The sequence below is a fragment of the Eleutherodactylus coqui genome, chromosome 12 (assembly GCF_035609145.1).
Source record: "Eleutherodactylus coqui strain aEleCoq1 chromosome 12, aEleCoq1.hap1, whole genome shotgun sequence".
NCBI lineage: Eukaryota > Metazoa > Chordata > Amphibia > Anura > Eleutherodactylidae > Eleutherodactylus > Eleutherodactylus coqui.
The window spans coordinates 70,709,855-70,734,616 of NC_089848.1; the positions used below are offsets into that span (position 1 = coordinate 70,709,855).

At 47.3% G+C, this 24,762-nt stretch overlaps 1 protein-coding gene across 1 annotated transcript in view; it reads left to right on the forward strand.

Moving 5' to 3' along the window:
- Positions 1-3,531: 3,531 nt before the first annotated feature.
- The window catches only part of LOC136586561 (uncharacterized), a 52,879-nt gene continuing 31,648 nt past the window's right edge, over positions 3,532-24,762 (forward strand). The window contains exons 1-13 of the mRNA XM_066584697.1: positions 3,532-3,761; positions 13,175-13,301; positions 13,925-14,038; positions 14,722-14,805; positions 14,876-15,154; positions 15,353-15,409; positions 16,364-16,597; positions 18,035-18,169; positions 18,606-18,659; positions 22,309-22,362; positions 23,045-23,200; positions 23,875-23,955; positions 24,035-24,313. Of these exons, the coding sequence (XP_066440794.1) occupies positions 3,744-3,761; positions 13,175-13,301; positions 13,925-14,038; positions 14,722-14,805; positions 14,876-15,154; positions 15,353-15,409; positions 16,364-16,597; positions 18,035-18,169; positions 18,606-18,659; positions 22,309-22,362; positions 23,045-23,200; positions 23,875-23,955; positions 24,035-24,313 (1,672 nt within the window). The 5' untranslated portion in view covers positions 3,532-3,743. The remainder of the gene's footprint in view (positions 3,762-13,174; positions 13,302-13,924; positions 14,039-14,721; positions 14,806-14,875; positions 15,155-15,352; positions 15,410-16,363; positions 16,598-18,034; positions 18,170-18,605; positions 18,660-22,308; positions 22,363-23,044; positions 23,201-23,874; positions 23,956-24,034; positions 24,314-24,762) is intronic.

The window sequence follows — 24,762 nt, forward strand, 5'->3', positions numbered from 1 at the left end:
TCAACATTTTCAGCACTGTCCTTGGAACGGAGGGTAGACGGGCCCACCCTTGTAGTAGCTACATTTCCATGTTGCTCATGACTTAGGCTGGGTTCACACAAAGCGGATTTCCAGTGGAATTCGACCAAAAAAACGCGGGACTTTTGCTGGAAAAAGCGCAGCTTCAAAACCAGCGGCATTTCGCCGCAGGTTTTGGAGCGGTACGGCCGCTGGCATTCCACTGCGGCTTTCTCTCAGCATAGAGAGGAGCGAGGCCGCAGCGGAAATAAAAACCATGCTGCATATGCTAAATCTGCCGCGCAACGCCGGTTTCGCCTGGCTTTGCCGCAATGAATTAGCCGACCAGTGTGAACAAGAATTTGCATGGCTGTCTAATCCCAGGATTAGCAGCCACAGGCGGATTTGCCGTGGGGAAATGCCGCAGGGAAATTCCGCGGCAAATCCGCCCTGTGTGGGCAGAAATGCTGTCAAAATCTGCAGCACTGGTGGGGGTTTAACTCAGAACCAGCTACATATCCGCAGCTGATTTCAGAAGATGCGGCGCTTGGAATTTTCTACTGCAGTTATTCTGCAACATATCCGCCCCGTGTGAATAAAGCCTTTATCCGGTATTAGTCCATGTCCCTAATACTGCTTCCCTTATATCAATGTTTTACATTTGTAGCTGTCATGTGCCTTTCTTGTGGAAATGATTAAAAATCCTAATGCCAACGTAATAATGTCCTAAACACAGCCGGAAACATAGTGTAACCATGACTGTATTTTTGACAGTTTTATCATTACTGCAGTTTTAAATAAAGAGCTTAAGAAAAAGTTAAAATGTAAAACAGGAACATCCTCCCCATAAAGTACCGGCGTGCCGTAAGAAACTGCGGTTCATTGAAGTACAAGCACTTTGGCTTGCTTGGCGATGACCCACGGCGCTCGTTCTCGGGCACAAACCTTTGAAAACAGTCCCTTACACTTCTCCAGCAGTTCTTTATATATTTAACTATAAACAATAACCATATTAACCTCTTCCTAAAAAGTTATTTTTCGCCACAAGCTTCCCCAAAAAAGCCACTTACAAATAGTTGTTTGTTCTGTTTCGGTGCGGAATCCCATTCGGAAAACAACAAGCCTCGTATCTCCCGATCCTTGCAGGCAGAATCTCCAACTACCTCTTAAAGAAATGAAAATTAAATGAAATCCCCAATTATCAAACAAGGAAGAACATTTCCAAAGTAAAAAAAATTAAAAAGGCCATAAACTCCATAGAGAAGGCACAATTTCCTAAAATGTAGATATGTTCTGCCCAATCGGGGCTACAGCGCGCAGTAAAAATCTGCAATATCACTCAGTGTTTTCAATGGGGCCGGCGGCAGCAGCGACAGCCCCACTGAAAACGTAGGGAATAGATCGCAGACTTCTGCCACAGCTATGGCAAAGGATTCCTTCATCCCCATGGGGACCAGCTGTGGCAGAAGTCTGTGATGCTATCCCATTGCTTTCAATGGGGCCGGCGCTGCAGCAGCCCCATTGAAAGCAGTGGCTTGCAGGCAACCCCCGCAGAGACGATTTTCGGGGAAGGGCTTAAAATATAAGCCCTTCCCTGAAAATCATGGCTAGCTGTAAAAAAAACAAAACATATATGTATATACTCACCTAGTGCTGGTCTCATTGGCTGAGCACTCAGCCAATCACAGGCAGCCCTCAGCCACTGAATGACAGCTGAGGATTGCCTGTGATTGGTCACAGCGCTCAGCCAATCACAAGCAGCCCTCAGCCATTCATCAATAATTGGCTAAGCGCTGCCTCTGATTGGCTGAGCGCTCAGCCAATGACACAAGCGCTTTCTGGGGGCGGGAATTTTTCAATCCCTGGCCTCCAGAACACAGAAGACAACTGCTGGAGCCAGAGAGAAGAGCCGGACGGCAACTCTAGGTGAATATATATATATATATTTTCTTACAGCTAGCCATGATTTTCAGGGAAGGGCTTATATTTCAAGCCCTTCCCTAAAAATCATCGCTGCGGGGGTTATCTACAACCCACTGCTTTCAATGCCTGTGCCTGCCCAATTGAAAGAAATGGGATGGCATCACGGACTTCTGCCACAGCTGTGGCAGAAGTCCGCGATGTATTCACTGTTCTCAATGGGGCTGGCGCTGTGAACGGCCCTATTGAAGACAATGAACGATATCACTGCGATATCGCGTTTTCTCTGCGCTGCGAGATACTCGATTTACTGGTTAGGCACCCCAAGGGCAGTTTCAGACAATTGTGTATTTCTCCCGCTAACGGGACAATTTTCAATGGATTTCAGTAGCAATTTTCTCAGCCGTTAATTGGACGGTCGAGAAAAGATAGGACCTGCGCTATTTTATCCGCAAGTGGTCAATAAAACGTGCGGAAAAAGACCGGGCAGGACCTATCTTACCACGTTTTTATTTCAAACTCAGGACCGGATTGCTGACCAATAACAAGGCAGGCTTAGCGGGGACGCACACAGGAAGGAAGTCCATAGCGGGGAATCAGGCTAAATGTAGTTTCAATCTGCAGATTGGCAAGGATGCAGTGGCCATCATGGAAAATAGTGATGGAGGTAAACATCCGAAGTTTACCGCATATTACACGGATTTGATACGTGGTAATTTGCAGGCAGTCAAATACATTCTAAAGCCTCACACACACGAACGGATTGTGCTGCCGAATCCGAAGCGGGCGGGCGCCTCCGGACTCCGCAGCAATAACCCTCCATGGCATGCTATGGAAGAATAATTCTTCATGCACACGAGCGGAAACCAATTGTGGTTTCTGCGCACGGATGAAAAATGACAGCATGCCCCATCTCCCTGCCATTTTCACGCGGACGGCTTTCATTGATTCTAAGGGAAAAGCAGGAGTTAAAAAAAAAAATTTGTACTGCGCATATACGACGGCGAGCCGTGCGGACCATCCACTGTACAAAAAAGAAGATACGGACAGGTACGCAGGGTATGGGATTCCCCATGTGCAATCCGTGCGTGCCCGCTATTTTGCTCACATTTGCGTGTATGCATTGTGTAATACATGCGTGCAAAATTGAACGGGGCATGCTCTATTATGCCCACGAGAGCCCATTGTTCTCTAAGGGTGCGCAATCAACACCACCCTACACAATTACATTGCCTATATATGGTTTTCTGCCAGCTTCTGGAGTCCTGCGACGAGTCTATGTGATATAACTGGAGGTAATTTATATATTGCACGTCGTCCAGCTGGGGGCGGGCAGATAAGGACCATCAAGCTCCGCCCATAACCACGCCCCCCCGAAGAAGTACTACAGAACTACATCTTATAAATCCACCAAAAACATGGCGCCCGGCCGCTCATCCATTTGGACCGATGTAATACTGCCTCATCTAGCTGCACGCATCTCTTCCTTAGCGACCACCTGCAGCAGCAGCAGTAGAAGACCAAGGTCATGTGAGTTAATCTGGATCATGTGATCATATAGGAGCCATGTGAAAGAAATAGGGTCATGTGATCATAACCGCGGGTCATGTGGTGAGGCTGTCCGCTCGGCGGACGGTCACAGCGCAGGATTTAGCGGTTTAGGCCGCGGGTTTCATTGGGATTTGTAGTTCCGAGGGTGGCGGCATGGACAGGAAGTACAATGCACACAGAGGTGCCGGGACTACGCGTCCCAGCATGCAGCGCGGCGGCAGCTGTATCTGGGCTGCTTAGAGTTTGTGGCTGACTTGGAGCCTGCAGGGGGCAGAATGGAGGCCGCGGGGCAGGTAAGAGGGGAGGGGGCACACAGAGGATGTATACAAGGCTCGCGGGAGCGCTGTAGTGAGGTGATGTCACTCTGACCGACTCCCCGCAGAGCTCTCCCGTAGAGACCAGGTAGTCACAACACCGCCCACTGTGAGTGACGTCACTGAGCTAGATGGTGTGTAGTTAAAGGAGAATCCTACCTGAAATGCCTCCAGAGCCTTGTTAGAACCCCCCAGGGGGAAAGTTATGGGTGAAGCTGAGTTACACCCCCTCTACACTAGAAGGCAGTGGAGAAGCGCCCCCTCTGGCCACAGTCAGGATGCTGCCTCTAAATGTATTGAAAGAGTCCATTATACTGCCAGGTTCACCATTGTTATGGTCTGCACACTAAATGGCCAATTTATTAGAAACGGCAAACTGGACCATCCTTGGCCTTCAGATCTGCGGTACTTCACCGTGGTGTGGGTTCCAGTAGGCAATCAGACTGTTCTGTGGGAATATTGTACCGAGGGCGTGGCAAGAAAATATCCACCGCCGCATATATCGCTGCCTTCACATGTGCGGCGGCGATTCCGCTTTTCTGTTCTGTTCGGGAAAAGGGGAATCCCCTGGTCGGACGGCTCCGTCCTAAATCGCCGTGTGTCCGGTGCCTGTAGGGATTGAACAATACACAGAAGTGTGTTCGCATGCTGTCCGATGCGAGCTGCACCCATGTGAATGGGAGCTGAGGGTCCATTTAGATTAGCCGATTCTAATTTGAATGAGTGAGTGACATTACTGTTAGCTGGTTGGCTCTCGGGCGCCCTGCATAGACGGACTCCTACATCGTTGGCTCTCGGGTGGCCTGCATAGACGGACTCTTACATCGTTGGCTCTCGGGCGGCCTGCATAGACGGACGCGTACATCGTTGGCTCTCGGGCGCCCTGCATAGACGGACGCGTACATCGTTGGCTCTCGGGCGCCCTGCATAGACGGACGCATACATCGTTGGCTCTCGGGCGCCCTGCATAGACGGACGCGTACATCGTTGGCTCTCGGGCGCCCTGCATAGACGGACTCGTACATCGTTGGCTCTCGGGCGCCCTGCATAGACGGACTCGTACATCGTTGGCTCTCGGGCGGCCTGCGTAGACGGACTCGTACATCGTTGGCTCTCGGGCGGCCTGCGTAGACGGACTCGTACATCGTTGGCTCTCGGGTGCCCTGCGTAGACGGACTCTTACATCGTTGGCTCTCGGGCGCCCTGCGTAGACGGACTCTTACATCGTTGGCTCTCGGGCGCCCTGCGTAGACGGACTCTTACATCGTTGGCTCTCGGGCGCCCTGCGTAGACGGACTCTTACATCGTTGGCTCTCGGGCGCCCTGCGTAGACGGACGCATACATCGTTGGCTCTCGGGCGCCCTGCGTAGACGGACGCATACATCGTTGGCTCTCGGGCGCCCTGCGTAGACGGACGCATACATCGTTGGCTCTCGGGCGCCCTGCGTAGACGGACGCATACATCGTTGGCTCTCGGGCGCCCTGCGTAGACGGACGCATACATCGTTGGCTCTCGGGCGCCCTGCGTAGACGGACGCATACATCGTTGGCTCTCGGGCGCCCTGCGTAGACGGACGCATACATCGTTGGCTCTCGGGCGCCCTGCGTAGACAGACGCATACATCGTTGGCTCTCGGGCGCCCTGCGTAGACGGACGCATACATCGTTGCCTCTCGGGCGCCCTGCGTAGACGGACTCTTACATCGTTGGCTCTCGGGCGCCCTGCGTAGACGGACTCTTACATCGTTGGCTCTCGGGCGCCCTGCGTAGACGGACGCATACATCGTTGGCTCTCGGGCGCCCTGCGTAGACGGACGCATACATCGTTGGCTCTCGGGCGCCCTGCGTAGACGGACGCATACATCGTTGGCTCTCGGGCGCCCTGCGTAGACGGACGCATACATCGTTGGCTCTCGGGCGCCCTGCGTAGACGGACGCATACATCGTTGGCTCTCGGGCGCCCTGCGTAGACGGACGCATACATCGTTGGCTCTCGGGCGCCCTGCGTAGACGGACGCATACATCGTTGGCTCTTGGGCGCCCTGCGTAGACGGACGCATACATCGTTGGCTCTCGGGCGCCCTGCGTAGACGGACGCATACATCGTTGGCTCTCGGGCGCCCTGCGTAGATGGACGCATACATCGTTGGCTCTCGGGCGCCCTGCGTAGACGGACGCATACATCGTTGGCTCTCGGGCGCCCTGCGTAGACGGACGCATACATCGTTGGCTCTCGGGCGCCCTGCGTAGACGGACGCATACATCGTTGGCTCTCGGGCGCCCTGCGTAGACGGACTCTTACATCGTTGGCTCTCGGGCGCCCTGCGTAGACGGACTCGTACATTGTTGGCTCTCAGACTTGATATACGATGTTATGGGAATAAATCATATTCCAGAAGATATCACTGGTCTGCTCCAAGTTTGGTTATAATGCGAAGCTTCATGCATGAATATATATAATATATCTGAACTCACGGATGCTCTCCGTCAGCCCCCATATCCTTCTGTTTTATTGAACGGAAGTACAATACAGTTATACTGAATATGATGCTCCAGTTACATGCATGCCCCTCCCAACATCATAACAACTCATGATTAGTCTAGTATGTAATGCTGCTGATGATTACCATATGTTTACGCCCCAGGTGTATGTTGCTATGTGAACATGTAAGTCCTATATACCCAAGAAGCATAGACTTTATTAATATTCCAATCTGGACCAAGGAATCCAAGGGAGGAGATAAGGAGCAGCCCCCCCCCCCCCCCCTCTTATGAGCGGTGGGCATCTCAGGTCTTTCTCATAAGAAACACATCTGGAGACAGTGTTAAATTCGGAGAACTGTGTGTTGGAGATACCGCAGAAGAATGTAACACATACACAGTGTACAGTATTGAACCAGTTAACCATTTCACTGCTAGCTATGAAGGTGGCTATATGAATATATATATATGTTTGCCTAGGCTGATATAAGAAACACATTTATATTATTATTACTACAACAACTATTTAGATCCCAATGGATGTTTTTCGGTTAAACGCGTTTCCCTGCCAGTATGGCAGTTCATCAGGAACCGTTAGACTTGTATTTGGTCAACAGGACGTCAGTCAGAGTCTACTACTCAGAAAACAATGAGCTTACAGGTGCAATTGGAGTGGAGGACAAAACAAACTGTGTATTTATATGTACATGGCCAAGGGAAGAACCCTGACGCTAGTGATCGGAACCCTACAATATCGACCAAAATGATGGACTGAGGTCACCTATCGCCGCATTGTATGCGTTGTGAGGACACAATCGTCCTCGTCTATACTGTCTTGACTGCTATCTAATGCTAACCTTTACAAGCAGTATTGGCATAAGGAGGCATAAAGCTGCTGATTTAAGCTGACCTCTATGTTAAGGGTTTCTTATTCCCTTTATGCCTTCCTACACCTTTGCCCGCCCAGTAATTGCTCATGAAAATAAAAAATAAAAAAAACAATAAAGGAAAGATGTAGAATAGCCTGTAGCCCTGATGGTAGGCTTGAGGCATCCATCCAAACACTTATTGTTCGGTTTAAACAGCGATTTTTATTTTTTTTATTTTATTTATTTTTATTTTTTTTACGACGGCATATAATGAACACCGAATGAAAAGCGCATGATTCTCGTTCGGTCGTTGGCCCACATTTGGGCGGAACAATTATCGCACACTTTTGTATGTTTTTTTAAACGATTTCTTGAACGATAACTCTGTGCAACAAATTTTTAAAAAATGTTCATAACCGAAAGTAATTGATCTGTTTCCGTAAAATTAAACCTGCTGATTCCACCGGCAACACTGAATACTAGCAGCACGTCTCACTTTCAAGTTATGAACCATTTCCTTTATTTAATATCGAATAGGAATGTAATATTACTATTCGACTGTTTTTGGTGGGAAATGGCGGTTGGATCTTGACTTCCTCCTGTTAGAAACATTATAAAATATGCAGCATGACCTTGTTGGGGCGTATTACACCCTGCAATAAGCCATTGAAGTGAGTGGGTGGGCACAAATACGCAGTGAGTACGCAGGAAACCTGCTTATTTGCGCACCATTTCAATGAGCCTGTCTACGTTCTTTATTGCATGCGCAAATATGGAGTGTATTTGTGCATTTAAAAACACGCCAGAGCAGGCGAAAAACGTGGGCGTAAGCAAATTTTGGTTGTGCAAAATACTTAAATACGCTTACGTTCATGGGAATGAACCCCTACAATAGCTCCAGTAGTAATAGTGACCCCCACAGTGGCCTCAGTAGTCATAGTGACCCGCTTAGTGGCCATAATCGTGACTCCCATAGTGGCCTCAGTAATAATACTAGCCCCCTATAATGGCCCCAGTAGTAACAGTGTCTCCCGCAATGGCCTGAGTAGTAACTGACCCCCATAGTGGCCCCGGTAGTAAGTGTTCCCTATATTGGCACCAGTACTGCCCCCTATAGTGGCCCCAGTAGTAACAGTATCCCCTATATTGGCCCGAGTAGTAATAGTGACCACCATAGTAGTCCCAGGGATGCTGCCCAGCCAGAGGCCAATAGCAACCCTCCCATTGGATCAGGAATAGGTAATCTGGCATCATGAGGCACAGCTTTTATTGCAGACGGTATATCTGGATACAGAATCTATGGCAAAAATAGTACAGACTCCGCTTTCCAGCGCCGCGACCGAGCGGCTGTCTGAGAAGCTCCATTGAAAATAATGACAGCCTTATACCGCGATTAGCGTGGTGCTCAGAACGCCGCAGTAAAAAGCGCCTGTGTGAGAGGCCTTGTAGTGTTCAGTCAGCAGGTGGTTATTCTTTTATTAATGGCGAGCCTACTGGAGTAATTGAATAAGCATATTTCCCAAAAATAAAGTACAACGGCAATTGGATTACATGTTGCCCCACAACTGGAAAACCTTACGTGGCAGGAAAAAAAATGGATATCCTATTTGAATTTGGCGCACTAAAGTTACTATAAGCTGCTTATCTTTTACAAACATTGTGTTGCACGGTGTAATCATTTCATCTAAAAGCGCCTTAAAAGAATCAAAATCTCATAGATGAGATACCTTGTTAATAACTCATAAAAAGAAATGCTGTTGCAGCAAGCTTTCGAGACTCCTTATGTCTTTCCATCAGGCTGGTAGGACAAAGTATTCGAAGTAACAAAGAAGAGCCAAGACTTGATTGACATTCAAAAAACAGAATAACCAGAGAGTAAATCCCTAATTAGCCCACTTATAAGGGACGGCGCAACACGCCAAAAATTCTACACCAAAATCTGCATGCCTCCGTGTGTATTTTCATGCAGAATTGAAAATGGCTTAAAGCGATCCTCCAGTTTCGGGACAAAAGTCTGTCCTAGGACAGGAGGGGGTATATATTACCTGTAGCTGTTCTTTGTCAGTCATCTGTCGGTTTTGGGCCCGATTTTTGGCAATCCAAGAAGGCTGAAGCAATTTTCTAATGCATCCTTGCACTGATTGGCCAGTGTTGGTCATGTGAGCAGCTCTGCTTATAGTGTATTAGTAGTCTAATACTGCCAATGCATCATGGGGATTAGGTAGTCTGAAGATTCTGCCGGCCATCTTGGACAGCTAAAAGCAAGACCCTGAATTGGCAGATCGGAGGGACGGCAGTGTTTTGGTACAGATTTCTGCAGCAGATTTGGCTGCGTGTTACAGCCAAATTCTAGTCCACGTGAAAGGTCCCTTAGGCCTCATGTTTACGACATGTGCAGATTCCATGCGCTGCTGCGGCCGGTGAGCCCTGTCAACTGCATTTCCCCGGTAGTGGCATCCATGCAGATCCCTCTACTTTTGGGCTCGCTGTACTGTGCATGGTCCTCATGGCTCGCTGTTGGACATGTGCAGTACGGGATTTTTGAAAAAAAATCTCCTGCTTTCCCGCAGATCCGCTGCACATCCTCACCTTCGGCTTTGGCTGTGCTGCGGATCGGACGGCTTCCATTGACTTAAGAGTGCAGGATGCGCAGAAACATAGAGCATGCTGCGATTTGTTGTGCGGATCTCCTGTGCAGATTCCGCAAATCAAACCCGCTCGTGGACATTGGGCCTTAGAGTTTTATTGTCTCTAGATGTTAGTTTGTAGACCTGATGCCCCCACCATCTGTGGACCAGATTCTTTGAGATGTTGTAGCCCACCATAAATCCTCAAGACCTATTCAGAGTATCGGAGCCGAGAAGCTCATCGGAAGTTTGCCTGCGGAGTCTACAAAACTTTTGGACCTGATTCCACATTGTCATGTCTTTTATATGAAAGGCTTCGGTAGTTCTCCTAATCTGATTGGTTGTGGTCATTCCAATAGGATGAAGGGGAATTACAGCCCCAGCTGTTGTGATTGGTGGGGGACAACATAGCAGCAGGCCCAGGAAGTGAGGGAACACATCGGTGGCAGGGACACGGCTCCCCTTATGTGTGCTGGAGGTTAGAGGTTATTTAGGGAGTGAATTCCCACCAAAATTGGGCATAAACCTAGAGGGTATCCAGAAACAACAAGGCGGGGCAAAACGGGAAGAAATACTAACCGAGAATTATAAACAATTCAGAGAACTTTAATTTGACTTTACTAAGGGGGCTTTCACATCTGCACTGAGGGTTCTGCTTTCCTGCTTCGTTTGGGGAGCAGGAAAGGGGAATCCCCAGGGCCGAATGGTGCCAGATTAGGACGGAACTGAACAGCCCAGAACGGACCCCAATCTTTATAAGCGCTGTTTCACATGAGCGTATGGTAATGGCGTATTACGTGCGCAGAATATACTGTAGTAAGAACGCATAGGTGGCCATGTTCACACAAATTGCGTAAATTATGTGCGAAAGGAAAATTGCAGTATGTTCTATCTTGGCGTGCATTACATGTGCATATGCGCCAAGATAGTACATGGCAATGGGTGGCACACAGCCAGTACACAATTACATTGTACGCTGGCTGCGCACTGCATGCATATATCTCGCAGCCCGCGCGTTGCCAGATACGCTCATGTGAGCCTGGGCTAAGAAGTATAGGCAGTAGAGATGAGCGAGCATACTCGATAAGGCAAACTACTCGAGCGAGTAGTGCCTTATTCGAGTACCTGCCCGCTCGTCTCTAAAGATTCGGGTGCCGGCAGGGGGCAGGGAGTGGCGGGGGAGAATGGGGAGGAACGGAGGTCAGATCTCTCTCCCCCCCCCCCTTCCCCACTCCACCCTGCTCAGTGTGGGTTCCTTTTTGTTGTAGCAGATTGATATGTTTCCATATTTTATGTTTGTATTTCCAGTCTGGTTGCACGTACGCTTGCTTCTTTTGTTTGTGTGTTATTAGCTTAGTTACATTGTAAACAGTTGTACCATTCATTTCATTTATTGAGCACATTGGGCAACATCCGCAGTGCAGAGAGTAAATATAAATGAACTTCTGTTTGAATAAATTTCCCAAGAGATACAGTAATTGGCACGAGGCGTTTCGATTTAGGAGACTGTAAATGCAGGTTTAACATGTGTTTTGCTCATTAAATAAAGACACACAGAGCCTGGTTACTGACAAATATGTTCTTCTTAAGGGAGATTGGTTAGTTTGAGCCACACTTTGATGTTAACAACTATCAAAAGACGTGTTCTAGAGATGCATGAAGCTGGAAACCGCTAATAAGTATTGTTATAGACCTGGATGTACACCAATCCATGGTTAGAAAATTTATGTACAAATGCAGAAAATTCAGAACTATTATTCTCCCTAGGAATGGCCGTCCTGTTAGGATCACTATAATTTGCACAATGACCAATTCTGAAAGAGGTGAGAAAGAACCCAAGGGTAACAATAAAATACCTCTGCAAAAACATTTGTTCATGTGTCCACTATTAGAAAAACAGTGAATCAGAATGACGTTCATAGAAGGACACCACGAAGGAGCCATTGCCATCCAAAATTACATTGCAGATGTCTCACGTTTGACCGTGACCGCCTGGATGTTCCACAATGCTCCTGGGGAAATGTTCTATGGACAGATGAGACAGAGGGGGAACCTTTTAGCACACATTCATAACGCCATGGAGGAATCCCAGCATGGTGGAGGGAGTGTCACGGTTTGGGACTACTTTGCTCCTCAGTACCTGGAGGCTTTGCAATGATTGAGAAAACAATGAATTATAGGGTGGATCAGAGGATCGTAGTCCATGACCTCCAGCTGAAGAGACCTTGGGTCATACATCAAGACAATGACTCAAATGCACAAGAAAATCAACTAAACAATGGTTGAAAATAGTGATTTGTGTTTTCCAATAGCCAAGTCAGATTTATGACCTAAAGGGTGACTATAAGCAGTGCTGTGTAAAAGTTTTAGCAGGTGTGGAAAGAATGCTGCAAAGTAAGGGTGCATTGGAGATTCCGCTTTCCTGCTCCATTTGGGGAGCAGGAAAGGGGAATCCCCATGGCTGAATGTCTCCGTCTTAGGATGGACCCGGAGAGAGCCAGATGGACCCCATTGATTATAATGGGGTCCATTCAGTTTTCACTCAGCTGCCCGTCTTTCAGTTGGATGCAGTGCTTTTTCTTCCATTATTTTGTGCCAGAACCTCCGACTAGAGGTTTCGATGCAGACGTGAACCCACCCTTAGAATGCTTTGAAAATCGGTAGAGTTAATGGCTTATTTTTGTCAGTTAACAAAATGCCAAGTGAATGAACAAAAGAGAAATGTAAATCTAATCAATATTTGGTGTGACCGCCCGTTGCCTTCAAAACCGCATCAGTTCTTCCAGGCACACAGTTTTTGAAGGCACTCGGCAGGGAGGTTCTTCCAAAAATCATGCAAGAACTAACCACAAATGATAAGCGAACAAATTGTTCGTCGTTCAGTCACTGGCAGCATTTTATACTGAATAAGTAGCATTCAGATTTGATGATCATTCCATGTAAAAGGGCTCTAATCATTAAAGAGGTTGTCTACTGAAGACAACCGCTGTCCGTATGGCCTAACGGAATACTTGGATATCCTACAGAGGGCTTCCCAGCTCAGAACCCCCCTCTATGAGCCACAACAGGGAGCTGCCACATGACAGCAGCCTCCCTTCTGTTGGACTAGAACTGTCTTTGTTTCGCATGAATGGCCGCCATGTAGTACTACATATCCCCTGGTCGCGGTTTCCTCTAGCAAGGTCCCTTTTTTTCGGAGGTGCAACAAGTGGGATCGGTTTGCATTTAGCTGATCTCTGCAGTGGCTGAAATCTGGTTGTCTCTCATGATATAACCCATTGGAACTTCTCGCATGCCGCTGCTGTCACTGGCAGATCACCAAGGAGGGGTCTTGTGTTGTCAGTGAACAAGGGCGACAAGCGTGGTACATGTCTGCATGGTCAGGATTATCCCCCTGTTTTTTTTCTATTCAAGGAATGTCTGGTCTTTGATGATGTGGCCATATACTTTACCCAGGAGGAATGGAGGAGCTTAGAAGAATGGCAGAAGGAGATGTACAAGGAGGTGATGATGGACAATTATTACACCCTCCAGTCACTGGGTAAGAAATGTCTAAATATTCCAGGGGAGGGAAGATAACACAAGGGTGAGCGGATGACCTAAAATGCTATGGATGCACATCAGCCTTCATATGTTTGACCGGGTTCACACTACAATGTAGAGACCTGATGTTACACGTCCCTCCAGTGGACCAAGTAGAGCTCCCATTGATAGTTACAGCGGTGCCTTCCCCGTCAACTCTAATAGTAAATATTTGCCTGTCCTCCCAGCAGAGAACTGCACCATTAATATACCATGACGTAAGGGTGTGCACGCATATACTTTTTAAATCATGCCATAACCTCCATGTGTGAATATACCCTAGAAAGTGTGGCCAGCACTGCCCCACTTCCCTAGTTGTTACACTGGCCTTCAGAAGTTCCACAGTGGATTGCAAATTCTTCACAGTAGTTACAGTTCCCCGGCAGAAGGTGTCTGTGATGGCTTCTGCATGGAGCGATACCTGGGTGCAGTCGGAATGAGGAGAAAGCACCTGACCACCAAACTGTTAAAGTGCAGGGAGCAAAACTCTGTCACCAGGACCACGTCAAGTCAATGACTGGGATGTGTCCAGCTCTTCCATTTTCTGTAGTCTAATGATTCCTCTTCTTTATTTTGGCACAGGGATTCCCATGGTGAAGTCAGAACTCCTGTTGCTGATCGAAGGTGGAGAGGAGCCATGTGTTCAGGGTCACCCCAGATGGGAAGAGCTGGGCTGTGAGCCACAAACCGCCCCAGGTAGATGCCCACCAGAGACCTCCAACATGTGCATTGTGAAATTGGGTTACATAAATGGGAAACGTGATGGGACGTGTAAAGCTATGTTCACATCAGAGTTCAGGGTTCCATTCGCAGCTTCCGTCACTGATTTCCCTTTAAATCCTCGAGAACATTGCACAGCATGCTGCGCTATTTCATCTGGGAAGATGCCGGACATGCTGGATGGAAACTGAATGGACCTCATTACAGTCAATGGGGATTTGTTTGGCACTGCTCTGATCCGTCATCGGACTGATCGCTCGGGCAGTGGATTCGGGTTTTCCTGCTTTCATAATAGTTATGGGGACACAGCCTACTGTGGTGGGATAACTGCATGACGTGGATACATGATCACATGTCATGTCAGATCCTATTCAGACCTCGTTATTGTCTCCGTCCAGGAGCCCCATCAGGGTGTCTGTTTAATATTAACAGAAACCTGCTAAAACTGAAACCTATGAGTTTCAGTTTTAGCAATTTTCCGTGACTGCTGGGAGAGGTTCTGATCAGGTCTTGCCCAGCGGTGCCGTTTTGAGGATTCTAAACAAAACACCCTGGACGGAACCAATAACGAGGTTTGAATGGGGCCTTAAGTGTCATTGCAGTCACATATTCACTAATAACATCCACTTTAATAGACATTTGGTGGTCAATTCTTGTAGATCGGAAGAGCTGGAGAGACACAAGGCAAGTGACAGCATATGCCGGAGTCCGGACAGATCGGCGGCCGTTCACCTACCGTAGACGTGAGTTCAGGATGCAGCTTTATCTCATTATGACACCCCAAATATTATGGCCCGCCTGTTTCCATTTCAGGGGTGGTGAGAAAGCGCTGTGGCCGCAGGTCCCCCAACTTCTCCCGCGTAGAACTGGAGTGTTTTGTATCGTTAATGGATCGTTTTCTGCCGGATGAGCTACACAGAACGGGAGCCATCTCTCTGCGCCAGCGCAGGTCCATCCTCCAGGAGATTGCCCGCCGTCTGGAGCCCATGTCCGGCTGTCTCCGCACGCCGCGTCAACTGCTTCACCGATGGGCAGATTTCAACAACAGAGACCCTGAGCGGTTGATGGAAATAAGGATGCAACTCCACTTTGGTGAGAAGCGGGTGAGGGATGGGTGGCAAGTTACTGACGACTGGTAAAGATATGTGAGCGACTAGACCATGAATAAGGGCCCTTTACACGGAACGATTAGTGTTCAATTAATCGCTGGATCGTGCGAAACCGAACAATAATATGCGACAAGCGGATACAGAAGTGATCAGTTGAGATACATTTTGTCTTTTATTGCAGCCAACAGTCAAGACCAGAGCTGGGATTCCTCCGATGTGCAGACCCCCTCCTCTCTGGGTAGGCATCATGTTCTGCAGCTTGTGTGGTAGGTAGAGGACGTAAGTTGGTTAGCGTCATGTGGTGACAGGCACCTTCATTGCAACGAGTAGAGTGGTGACTTGTGCCCCATGTGAACGAGCAGAATGGGGACAGGCGCCCCCCACGTGAATGAACAGAGTTGCAACCGCCACCTCCACATGTGAATGAGCTGAATGTTGACTATCGCCCCTGAGTGAGTGAGCAGAGGGGCCACAAGCATCACTTATATCCGTATAAATTGATATGCATCGTTACGTGTTGATGTACAGTGCAGGCACAGTTTTGGGGTTACATCACCATGTGACACCTCTCCTGTAGAGGGTACTCTACACTGGTGTTGCTGTCTAAAGCCTCATTTACACGCAATGATTATTGCTCAAATTCGTTCAAGCGACCGCAAATGAGCGATAATTATTACATGTAAACGCTGCTATCATGCACTTTTTGTCTGAACAATGATTTTAAGGTGAACTTAAAATCTATTGTTCCGCCGCAGAGAGATAAAGTGTCTCTCAACAGACCACATGCTGTGTTCTCCACGGGACTCAGGAGATTACATTGTATTCTGCTGTCAGCCCAGACGAGAACAATGCAGGTGTGTGCAGCTGGGCTCTGCAAACAGTTCCTGGAGGCCCTTTTACATGCAAAGGAAGATGATAAAGTGTTAATGGACATTAGTGTCTATTAACACTTTGTAAAAAAAGATCACTAAAACTTGAAAAGATTATCTTTGCATGTAAATGGGTCTTAACCTGACTAGCTGAAGACTGTAATAGATACACAGACGACTCTTCTTCCCTCTGAGTATTGTTCCAGTGATGACGATTCTGGATCGGTGGTGTGATGGGACATATGTCTGAAGGGGTCTGCACTGTTCATTTCTCTCATTAGTCACATGTTGTAATGATAATTTTATTTTTCTTATCGCTACAGGAAGAAGGTGGAGACGGAGAACCTCTCGCCCCCTCTCATCATCATCGTCATCCTCCTCCTCCTTCTCGGAGGAAGGAGAGGAGGCTCCTCTAACTACTGTGTGGGATGAGGAGCTCAGTGAGTCTTCCAATCATTATTTTCCTGTCCTGTCTGAGCCGCCTCCACAGAATTCATTGACCACCCACATCGATGCACAGGGACGCTACATTCGTCCACCACCGCTCCCTAAATCGGGTGAGTTCACCGTTCTGGTTATACAAGGCGTTCACCTCTTGGGAGAGCGATATAAGGGATTATTCAGACAAGTATGTCCGATTTTGATCAGTGAAGACGGACTGATTGTAACCTGTGCATGTCCGTGTCGCATGGGTTGTGTGTCCATTTTTTATTTTTTTTACTTCCATATGTCTTCTTTTTATTTTCTTGCGCATAAAAAATGGAAGGAGGCACAATATTTTTTTAGCATTGCTTAGCAATGATCTGTGAAGATAAGAGCCCACATGGAAGTTTTCTGTGTAACTCCGTTTTATTTGTGCATCATTTGATTTAAATGGGTGATTAATGTCCAAAAAAACACATCTGCATAGCCCCACTAGCTGGATATGGTCGGTGTGCTGTTCGTCTGCAGTCAGTTCTAAACTCCACCAGCATTCGGATGTGAAATTTGCCTTAAGTACAATTCACAATCCACTGTCATTGGACATTTAATGAGAGATGTGTATAGCTTGCAGATATTGGTAGAAACATCACATTATGGGACGTGATTCTTAGAGGCCCCTCCCTGGACCATGCCTTCCCAGTACTAGGAGGAAAGGGGTGGTAATCAATAGATATTAGATTATGAAGAATGCAGCAGAAGCGGCAGAGAAGCGTTAACCCTTGTTATAATGAAAGACGCAGTCATAAAAGCTAAACGCCCATTTAGACACAACGATTATCGCTCAAAAACCATCTTTTGAGTGATAATCGTTGTGTGTAAATGTTCTCATCTTTCAGTTTTCTGCCAAACTATGTATTTCAGTTCGGCTTGAAATCCGTCGTTCAGAAGAACAGCTGATAAGATGCACTACACGCTGTGCTCTGCCCGGGGACAGCTGAGAATAGCTGATTGCATTGTCTCAGCTGTCACCCTGACCAGCAGAACAAAGAGAATTTATCCAGAGAACAGTGAGTGGTCCTCTGAATAATTTCAGTTCCCAGTGGCTCACATGCTACTAATTGGTACTAATAGGCATTAGTACCAATTAGTCGATTATGCAAAATAATCATCTTTGTGTCTAAATGCACCGTAACTCCATATCAAGGTCACTTTGGATTGTGTACGGTGGATAATACATAGACAAAGGTCATCAGATGCACCTGACATGCCCCCTCTGGCTGTTTTGTCATAGCAGCTGATAGACGATTTGTACCATCAACGTTAGATTAGTGGTCGAAAACGTTTTGGACAAACTGTCAGCAGGCAGAAGGAACAGGACCAGATAATGGCCAACAATTGGGAAATTGGTTGGGATAGAACTGTTAAGCCGACAGTTTTCTATGGCCAGCTTCAGGTCAATGGAAGCTGGGACAAAGGAAAGCTGAAGGGTTTATCATATGATAAAAACACATCCAAGATCCTCGGGATGGAGGGGACGTCTTCTGACACTGATGTATGATGTTTCTTCTCAGAGGAGAGCTGGTGGCAGTGTTATTCCAGGGAGTGGATGGATGAGCAGAGCGGTCTACAGGGATCCCCAGCACCGGTGGAGAGGTGTCCAGGGAGAGTGCCTTCTGCTACGTTATACCCGTCTCTACATGAACAAGGTAAGGCCATCCAAGTCCTCCACCTTTGCCATGGTTCTTCTGAATTGTCACCCCATATTACTGGCACCTGATTCTATTTTCACCAGTTCCTTGCTTGATAGGTGAATGCTTTAGGTACCTTCACATTTACCATTCTTGCAGCCTTTGGTCACTTTGGAGAATTACTAGTGTGCTATTATAGTGAATTAGAATGCTGCTGCACTTTCTCTGATTTAAGGCTCTTATTTAAGTTAATGCAGCATTGAAAACCAGGTTTATCCGTATGCGTTACGTTCACGTATAGAACTGAAATGGGCATTTCATAGACACAGTCATGGGAAGAATTTCTGCATGATATTCTGCAACCCTAGTGTCGGTGCATGTGAAGGTGCCTCCCCTCATCCTGCACCAAACGGACATGTCACAGATTTGATTTGTTCCCCTTTACCTGGGACAGGTGATGCTGTGATGGACTTGGACCCAGAGACACATGCAGGACGCACAGACCCAGGTAATCGTGTGCAGATCATTCTAGATATTATATACTTATTGTAATAGTGTTGTGCCTTGTCATTCCGTTAGATGTGGTATCTTATCATAGGGGCTTCAATATTTGGGATTGGGATGTTGGTGTTATGGTTGAGGTGATCATATTATCCTCTGTGTGGTTCATGTTAATGATCGGGATGATGTTATGATCAGAGTGATTGTACAATCATCAGGATGATGCTGTTGTAAATGGGATGTCAGCATTATGGTCAGAGTGATTGTGTTATGATTGGGATGTTGGCATCGGGGGTTACGATCAGGATGATAATGATGTTCTGTTCGGCTTTGAGAGATTTTTATCAGATCCGTTTCATTTTTCACCAGTGTCCCAGTTGGTTTAAAGCCTGGTTTAGACACAACGATTATCGCTCAAAAGATGGCTTTTGAGCGATAATCATTGTATGCATTTACAAGGCAAGGTGATTGCTCAAACGTTGAGTGATCGATCACCTTGCGCTCTGAGTGGGTTATGCAGAAGTCAAGCAGGGCCGCTTGTCGTCTTTATCCAGTTGTTCTCTGCTCGGAGCGACATTATTGAATGGCTGTGATTGGTTAACGCAGTGCCGGTTTTCATTAGCTGACGCCGTGCTGAGTTAGCCAATCAGAGCATTAGCTTTCTGGAGGCGGGGCATTCAAGCCCCGCGTCTAGAAAGCAATGCTCTGTCGGCATGGAGGAGGGAGCGACAGCCTGCAGCTGCGCCGCAGATCATTGCAGAACGCCGCGGGAGGTGAGTATTGATTTTTTTTTTTTCTACAGGTAGTTAGTATGGCGTATAAGATGACAGGTATAATACGACTCTATATCCCAAACTCTATATTTTAACTGGAAAGTTGGTGGTCGTCTTATACGCCGGAAAATACAGATATAACACCTTTTTATGGTTAACAAAATTGGAAGAAATGATGTTACACAGCACGTTTTTGAGACTACTTAGGTCTCTTCATCAGGCCTAGTATAGCAAAGAAGGATCACACATTTTTTTATATAAACACACAACACATACATATAGTGAAGTCACAAACCGGGCCTTCACAGCAAGTGACTTGGGAACAACATACTTCCACTGCCTCTGTCCTGGACTCGTTGCAGGATGGAGCATAGATCACCCCCCCTACACAGTCCTCTGCACCCGAAAAATACTCACTGCCACCACTGACCTATATATTGTAAGACAAGTCAGGTGTCTAAGCCTCAGTAACACACCAGGGTACACTGCAGCAGTTAAAATTAAACCAGGGTCAATAGGCTTTTATAGAACAACAAGGACTGAACTTATTAAACTTTTAAAGGGGTTTTCCCAGTTATTGCTTTTATATAGTTTTTGGCCCCACATGTCCAGACAGACGCTCCGGTACCACAGCATCTAATAGGTCAGTGATGGCGAACTTTTTAGGGACCGAGTGCCCAAACTGCAACCCAAAACCCACTTATTTATCGCAAAGTGCCAACACGTCAGGAGGCGGGGCTTATCACAGAGTATGATTTTACCTCCATCGTTCTAAAAAGGACAGGGCCGCTTCAAAATAGACGGGGTGCAGATTTTGACTGCTTTTTGGATGCAGAAATACTGCAGAATGTCCTCAGTGGAAATTTCTGTGGAAAATTCTGCAGCATTTCTGCATCCAAAAAGCAGTCAAAATCTGTACGCTGTCTATTTTGAAACAGCCCTGCCATCCCACAGCGGCCCTCAGTAGTAATAACGACACCCCACAGCAGCCCCCAGTAGTAAAGGCGACAACCCACAGCAGCCCCCCCTTCCCTCCCCTCACTCACAGTTGTGGTGCACTCTGCGCTGTCATCCTGCGCCTCAAGCTCTGCCGGCGCAGCTCCCAGGGTCGGCTCTGCCCTCGCGCTCCAAGCCTCGCCGCTGTCTTGTATGCAAGGGCCGCTGGGCAGGCTCTTCAGTACCTTTGCCACCGCTCTCAGCCTTGGGCCCGCCGCTCTTAGCCTCGCCACAGTCCTCTGCCTCCAGCCAATCAGAAGCTGGGGGCAATGAGAATCAGTTGGGTGACAGGTGTATTATGTCGCCACCCCTTACTTCCAGTGGCGATCTAATACACTAGTACCGAGGAGACGTCGGGGGAGGAGGATCCCCGGCTGCACACTGACGTCACAGTATGCGCCGGGATTGGCGCTGCTAGCAGCGCAGCTGAATGAATGCCGGTAGGGGAGCCACGGCCCCTGCTGGCATTCACAAGTGGTGAGTGGCCGATGGCGGCGCGTGCCAGAAGGGAGAGCCCCGCGTGCCGCCTCTGGCACGTGCCACCACTGTAATAGGACATGTCACCCAGCCAGAAGGCCTGGTGACGTCCGGGAAACCTGACACATGGGCTTTCAATGTAAATGCCCCAAAGGCAGGTTTATGGAGCGTCACTGATTACATCCCTGTCCGGCATCCTGTTGATTGCAGTGGTTACGTGGGTAAAAAACCCATGTGATCACTGCTACTGATGTAAACAGAAGATCGGAGCAGCAGCAAAAGGCAGCGGGGGAGCAGTGCAGCAACGAAAGGTGAGTGTATGTTTTTTTTGTATTTTTTAACTTTGGTTCACCCACCCTCTTATTGATTTTTATTGGGGAAAAATCCTTTAATACAAAAAGTTACAGAGCTTCTAAAAGGTTACAAAAAGAGAATGTAAAAAGGGCATACAATACATACGTACAATGCAGTTACATAAATAAAAGTAGAATTCCAGATCTTACTGATTTAAAGCAGCTACAAATCTGAGCACAGGAGACTCGCTGGGGATGTCTTAGGCAGTTCCTGTAGTTATGGACACTGTCCTCTGGCTCCACTTTTAACACCCCTATAATCTTCCTCCTGAGCATGTGATGGGGGCTGGCTAAGTACATTTAGAATTAAGGTGCATTTACACGCAAAGATGATCGCTGTTGAGCAATCATTTTGCATAAACTACTACTTACTACTAATGCCTATTAGTACCAATTAGTAGCATGTGAGCTGCCGGGAGCTGTAATCAGAGAACAGACCACACGCTTTTCTCTGAATACATCCCCTTTGTTCTGCCACGGGACCGACAGCTGGGCAGAGTACAGCATGCAGTCCTACTTATCAGCTGTTCTGCTGAAGGAACGGATTTCATGCCGAACTGAAATTCATCGTACGGCAAGAAAGTGAAAGATGGGCACATTTAAACGCAATGATTATCGATCAGAAGCTTTTGAGCGAATTTTGAGTGATAATCGTTGTGTCTAAATGTCACAATTGCATGTGGAGATGTACAGCCAACCAGCGAGCATTTTGACTTTTGATATAAAGCAACGATCAGCTATTTGCTAGTTTGGCGGCTGCTCGTTGTCCCATTTACACGGCCCGACAACCAGGAGAATAGTGTTTGAGTACATGTGCATTCCTTTTTTCTTAATGTGTCCATTACACTAATTATCAACTCTCTGTTAATTGGTGTGTGTAGATATACATTCATTCATATGCTTTGTTATACCATGCCTAATGAAGAGACCTAAGAAGTCTCGAAAGCTTGCCGTTTAACATTTATTAGCCATTAAAATGTATCATATCTGCAGGAATATTATTTTGTTTCTTTTTCAACATCTTATTATTTCCTGACCCTTTCTTCTCCCAATTTAGTCCCAGGACTGCGAACAATAAAATCGGAGCCGGACAGTGAGGAAGATGAAGGAGGTGAGGAGCCTTTCCTGGATAGGGGGTTTCAAATTTTAGCTCTGAGCGCCTCATTCCCCAGTGTCCTGCCAAGATCAGTCAGGAGGGAGCCCTTGCAGTATGATAAACCCCAGAACCAGATGTATTCCATTAATCATCTATGAATTGTTCTATTGTCTTATCTGGCACCAGAGCCGATCTGTATTGAGCAGTGGAAATCCCCTCTTTATCAGACAACTATTGTTAACGTCATTGGTAATAAACGCTGCGCTCCTCCAAGAGGGTTGCATGTGAACAACATGATGGGCCAAGCATAGACCGTCCATGGGGGAAGATGCTTCATATCCAGGGTAATATATCTATTTATATTTGATCCAGGCAACCAAATTACAAAAATACCAACGTTCAAACGAGGTTAACGTCTCTGGCCCGCCTTACTATCCAGATACTGTATCGTTATGACGGACTGGGTAATGTCCGATGACGATGGCTGTCACCCCCCCCCCCCCCCACAGCCAGAGTTATAGGCTGTCCGTCCTCTGCATCCTTCTCCATCACTCTTACATAACTTCAAATATATGAATCTGTAATCTGCTGCTTTTTATTCCCACAATCCCGCTTGGAACCCTCGTCCTTCTCAGCCGTCTCTCTGGAATAACTAATATCTTTAATTACTTTTGGAATAATTGTTTTTCTCCCTTAGGAGGAAGTTGGAGTAGCGACGTTCCCTCCCTGGAATCGGTGATGTATACCCGCAGTCGCAGAAGAAAAGACAGAGAAGCGGAGAGCAATGAGCAACTATCGCCGGCCCTTGTGTCGGCAGACGATTCTTACGCCTTGAGGGAGCCCACTGCTGGGGGTGAGGAAGCTGACATAATCCACAGCTGGGAGTTTTATGCACTGTGTTTTAATAATGTGGCTCAGAGATATTGTGTGTGTGTGTGTGTGTGTGTGTGTGTAATATATATATATTATAGCACGTAACACTGTATGAAATGCAAGGGATTTTTATCATTAGCACTGAGCTGCCCTTTTTGACCTCTGCTTGGCTAAGAGCTTTCCTGCCAAGTTTGTGTTTACTTCACCTCTTGCCCTGCTCTGGGTGCCAGCTGGTAACAGCAGCTGAGTGGCTCAAACCCCTGACCAATGGAAGCTTGTTGCTCGGACAGATGCTCATTTCTACCCAGCAGCATCTGTGTCACATTACTCCACTTAAAACCGGTTTCTACATGTTTTATTAAAATATATGATTTGTAATCCCATGTAATTCAAGGCATGCATTTTGTACAGGTTTTCCATATTTTTGTCCACCCCCTGTATATACTGTGCGCAGATTATACCTCATCGCTATGGAGTGGGTCAGGGTGTCCTGTTCTTTCTCCTCGGGATGTAATGTTCCACTAGTCTGCAGTATGTATACTGCAGTTTATTATTCCTCCTGCTGCCCATCAAGTGTATTATAGTAGTCCGGGTATTATTACTGCACTGATATAATGTTACGGCTTCATAAAAACACTCCTGCATTGTCCACAGGTCTCACCGCTGTGAAGCTGGAGTCTGATTGTCTGTCTGGGCCGTGTAGCCTGGAGTCACAGATGTGTACAGAGCAGGAAGGTAGGGAGGCAGCAGTGTATTGTCCCGTATTCGGTCCCTGTCGGCCTCACTCATGCGTCTATCCCTTTTCTCCTGACAGACTCTCCAGGAGGAAGATCTATCAAGAGGTCCCCGAACTTCTCCCCGGCAGAGTTGGAGTGTTTTGTGGCATTAATGGATCACTTCTTGCCTGGTAATCTCATTCGCGCTGGGGCCCTCCCCATCAGGCAGCGTAAATCCATTCTTCAGGAGATCGCCCGACGCCTGGAGCCGCTGTCTGGCTGTCTGCGCACCCCCCGGCAGCTCCGACACCGCTGGACAGACTTCAATAATCGAGACCCAGACCGACTGGAAGAGATAAGACGCCGGCTGAGGAGAGGTAAGTGCAGTCCGCTTGTTCAGCCTCTTTATACAGGCAGATAAATCATTTGCCCATTTACTTGCTGATGTCCCATTTAGACGGGATGACAGTCGTCCAAGGGACTGCAGAAACGCTGACGTCCCCGCTAGGTCGTTGGCGCTTGTGCAGAGTGTTTAGACAGGCAGATCACCGTGGGCTTCTCGCTAAGCGCTTCACACTCTATGGGGAACTTTTACAATCAGCGAGAAGTCAGCAATGATTTTCATGCTGGTTGTAAGTGAGCGACCAACTAACTGTAAACGAATAGTGCGCGATGGCTGCGTATTTAGACGCAACGATTATTGCACAAATCAGTTCTTTTGAACGCATTTTGTGCGATAATTGTCCCATGTCAGTGGTCCCTGAATCGTTCTGTCATTCCCATTCACTGTATAAGTCAATGAGAAGGACTGAACGATTGATATTTA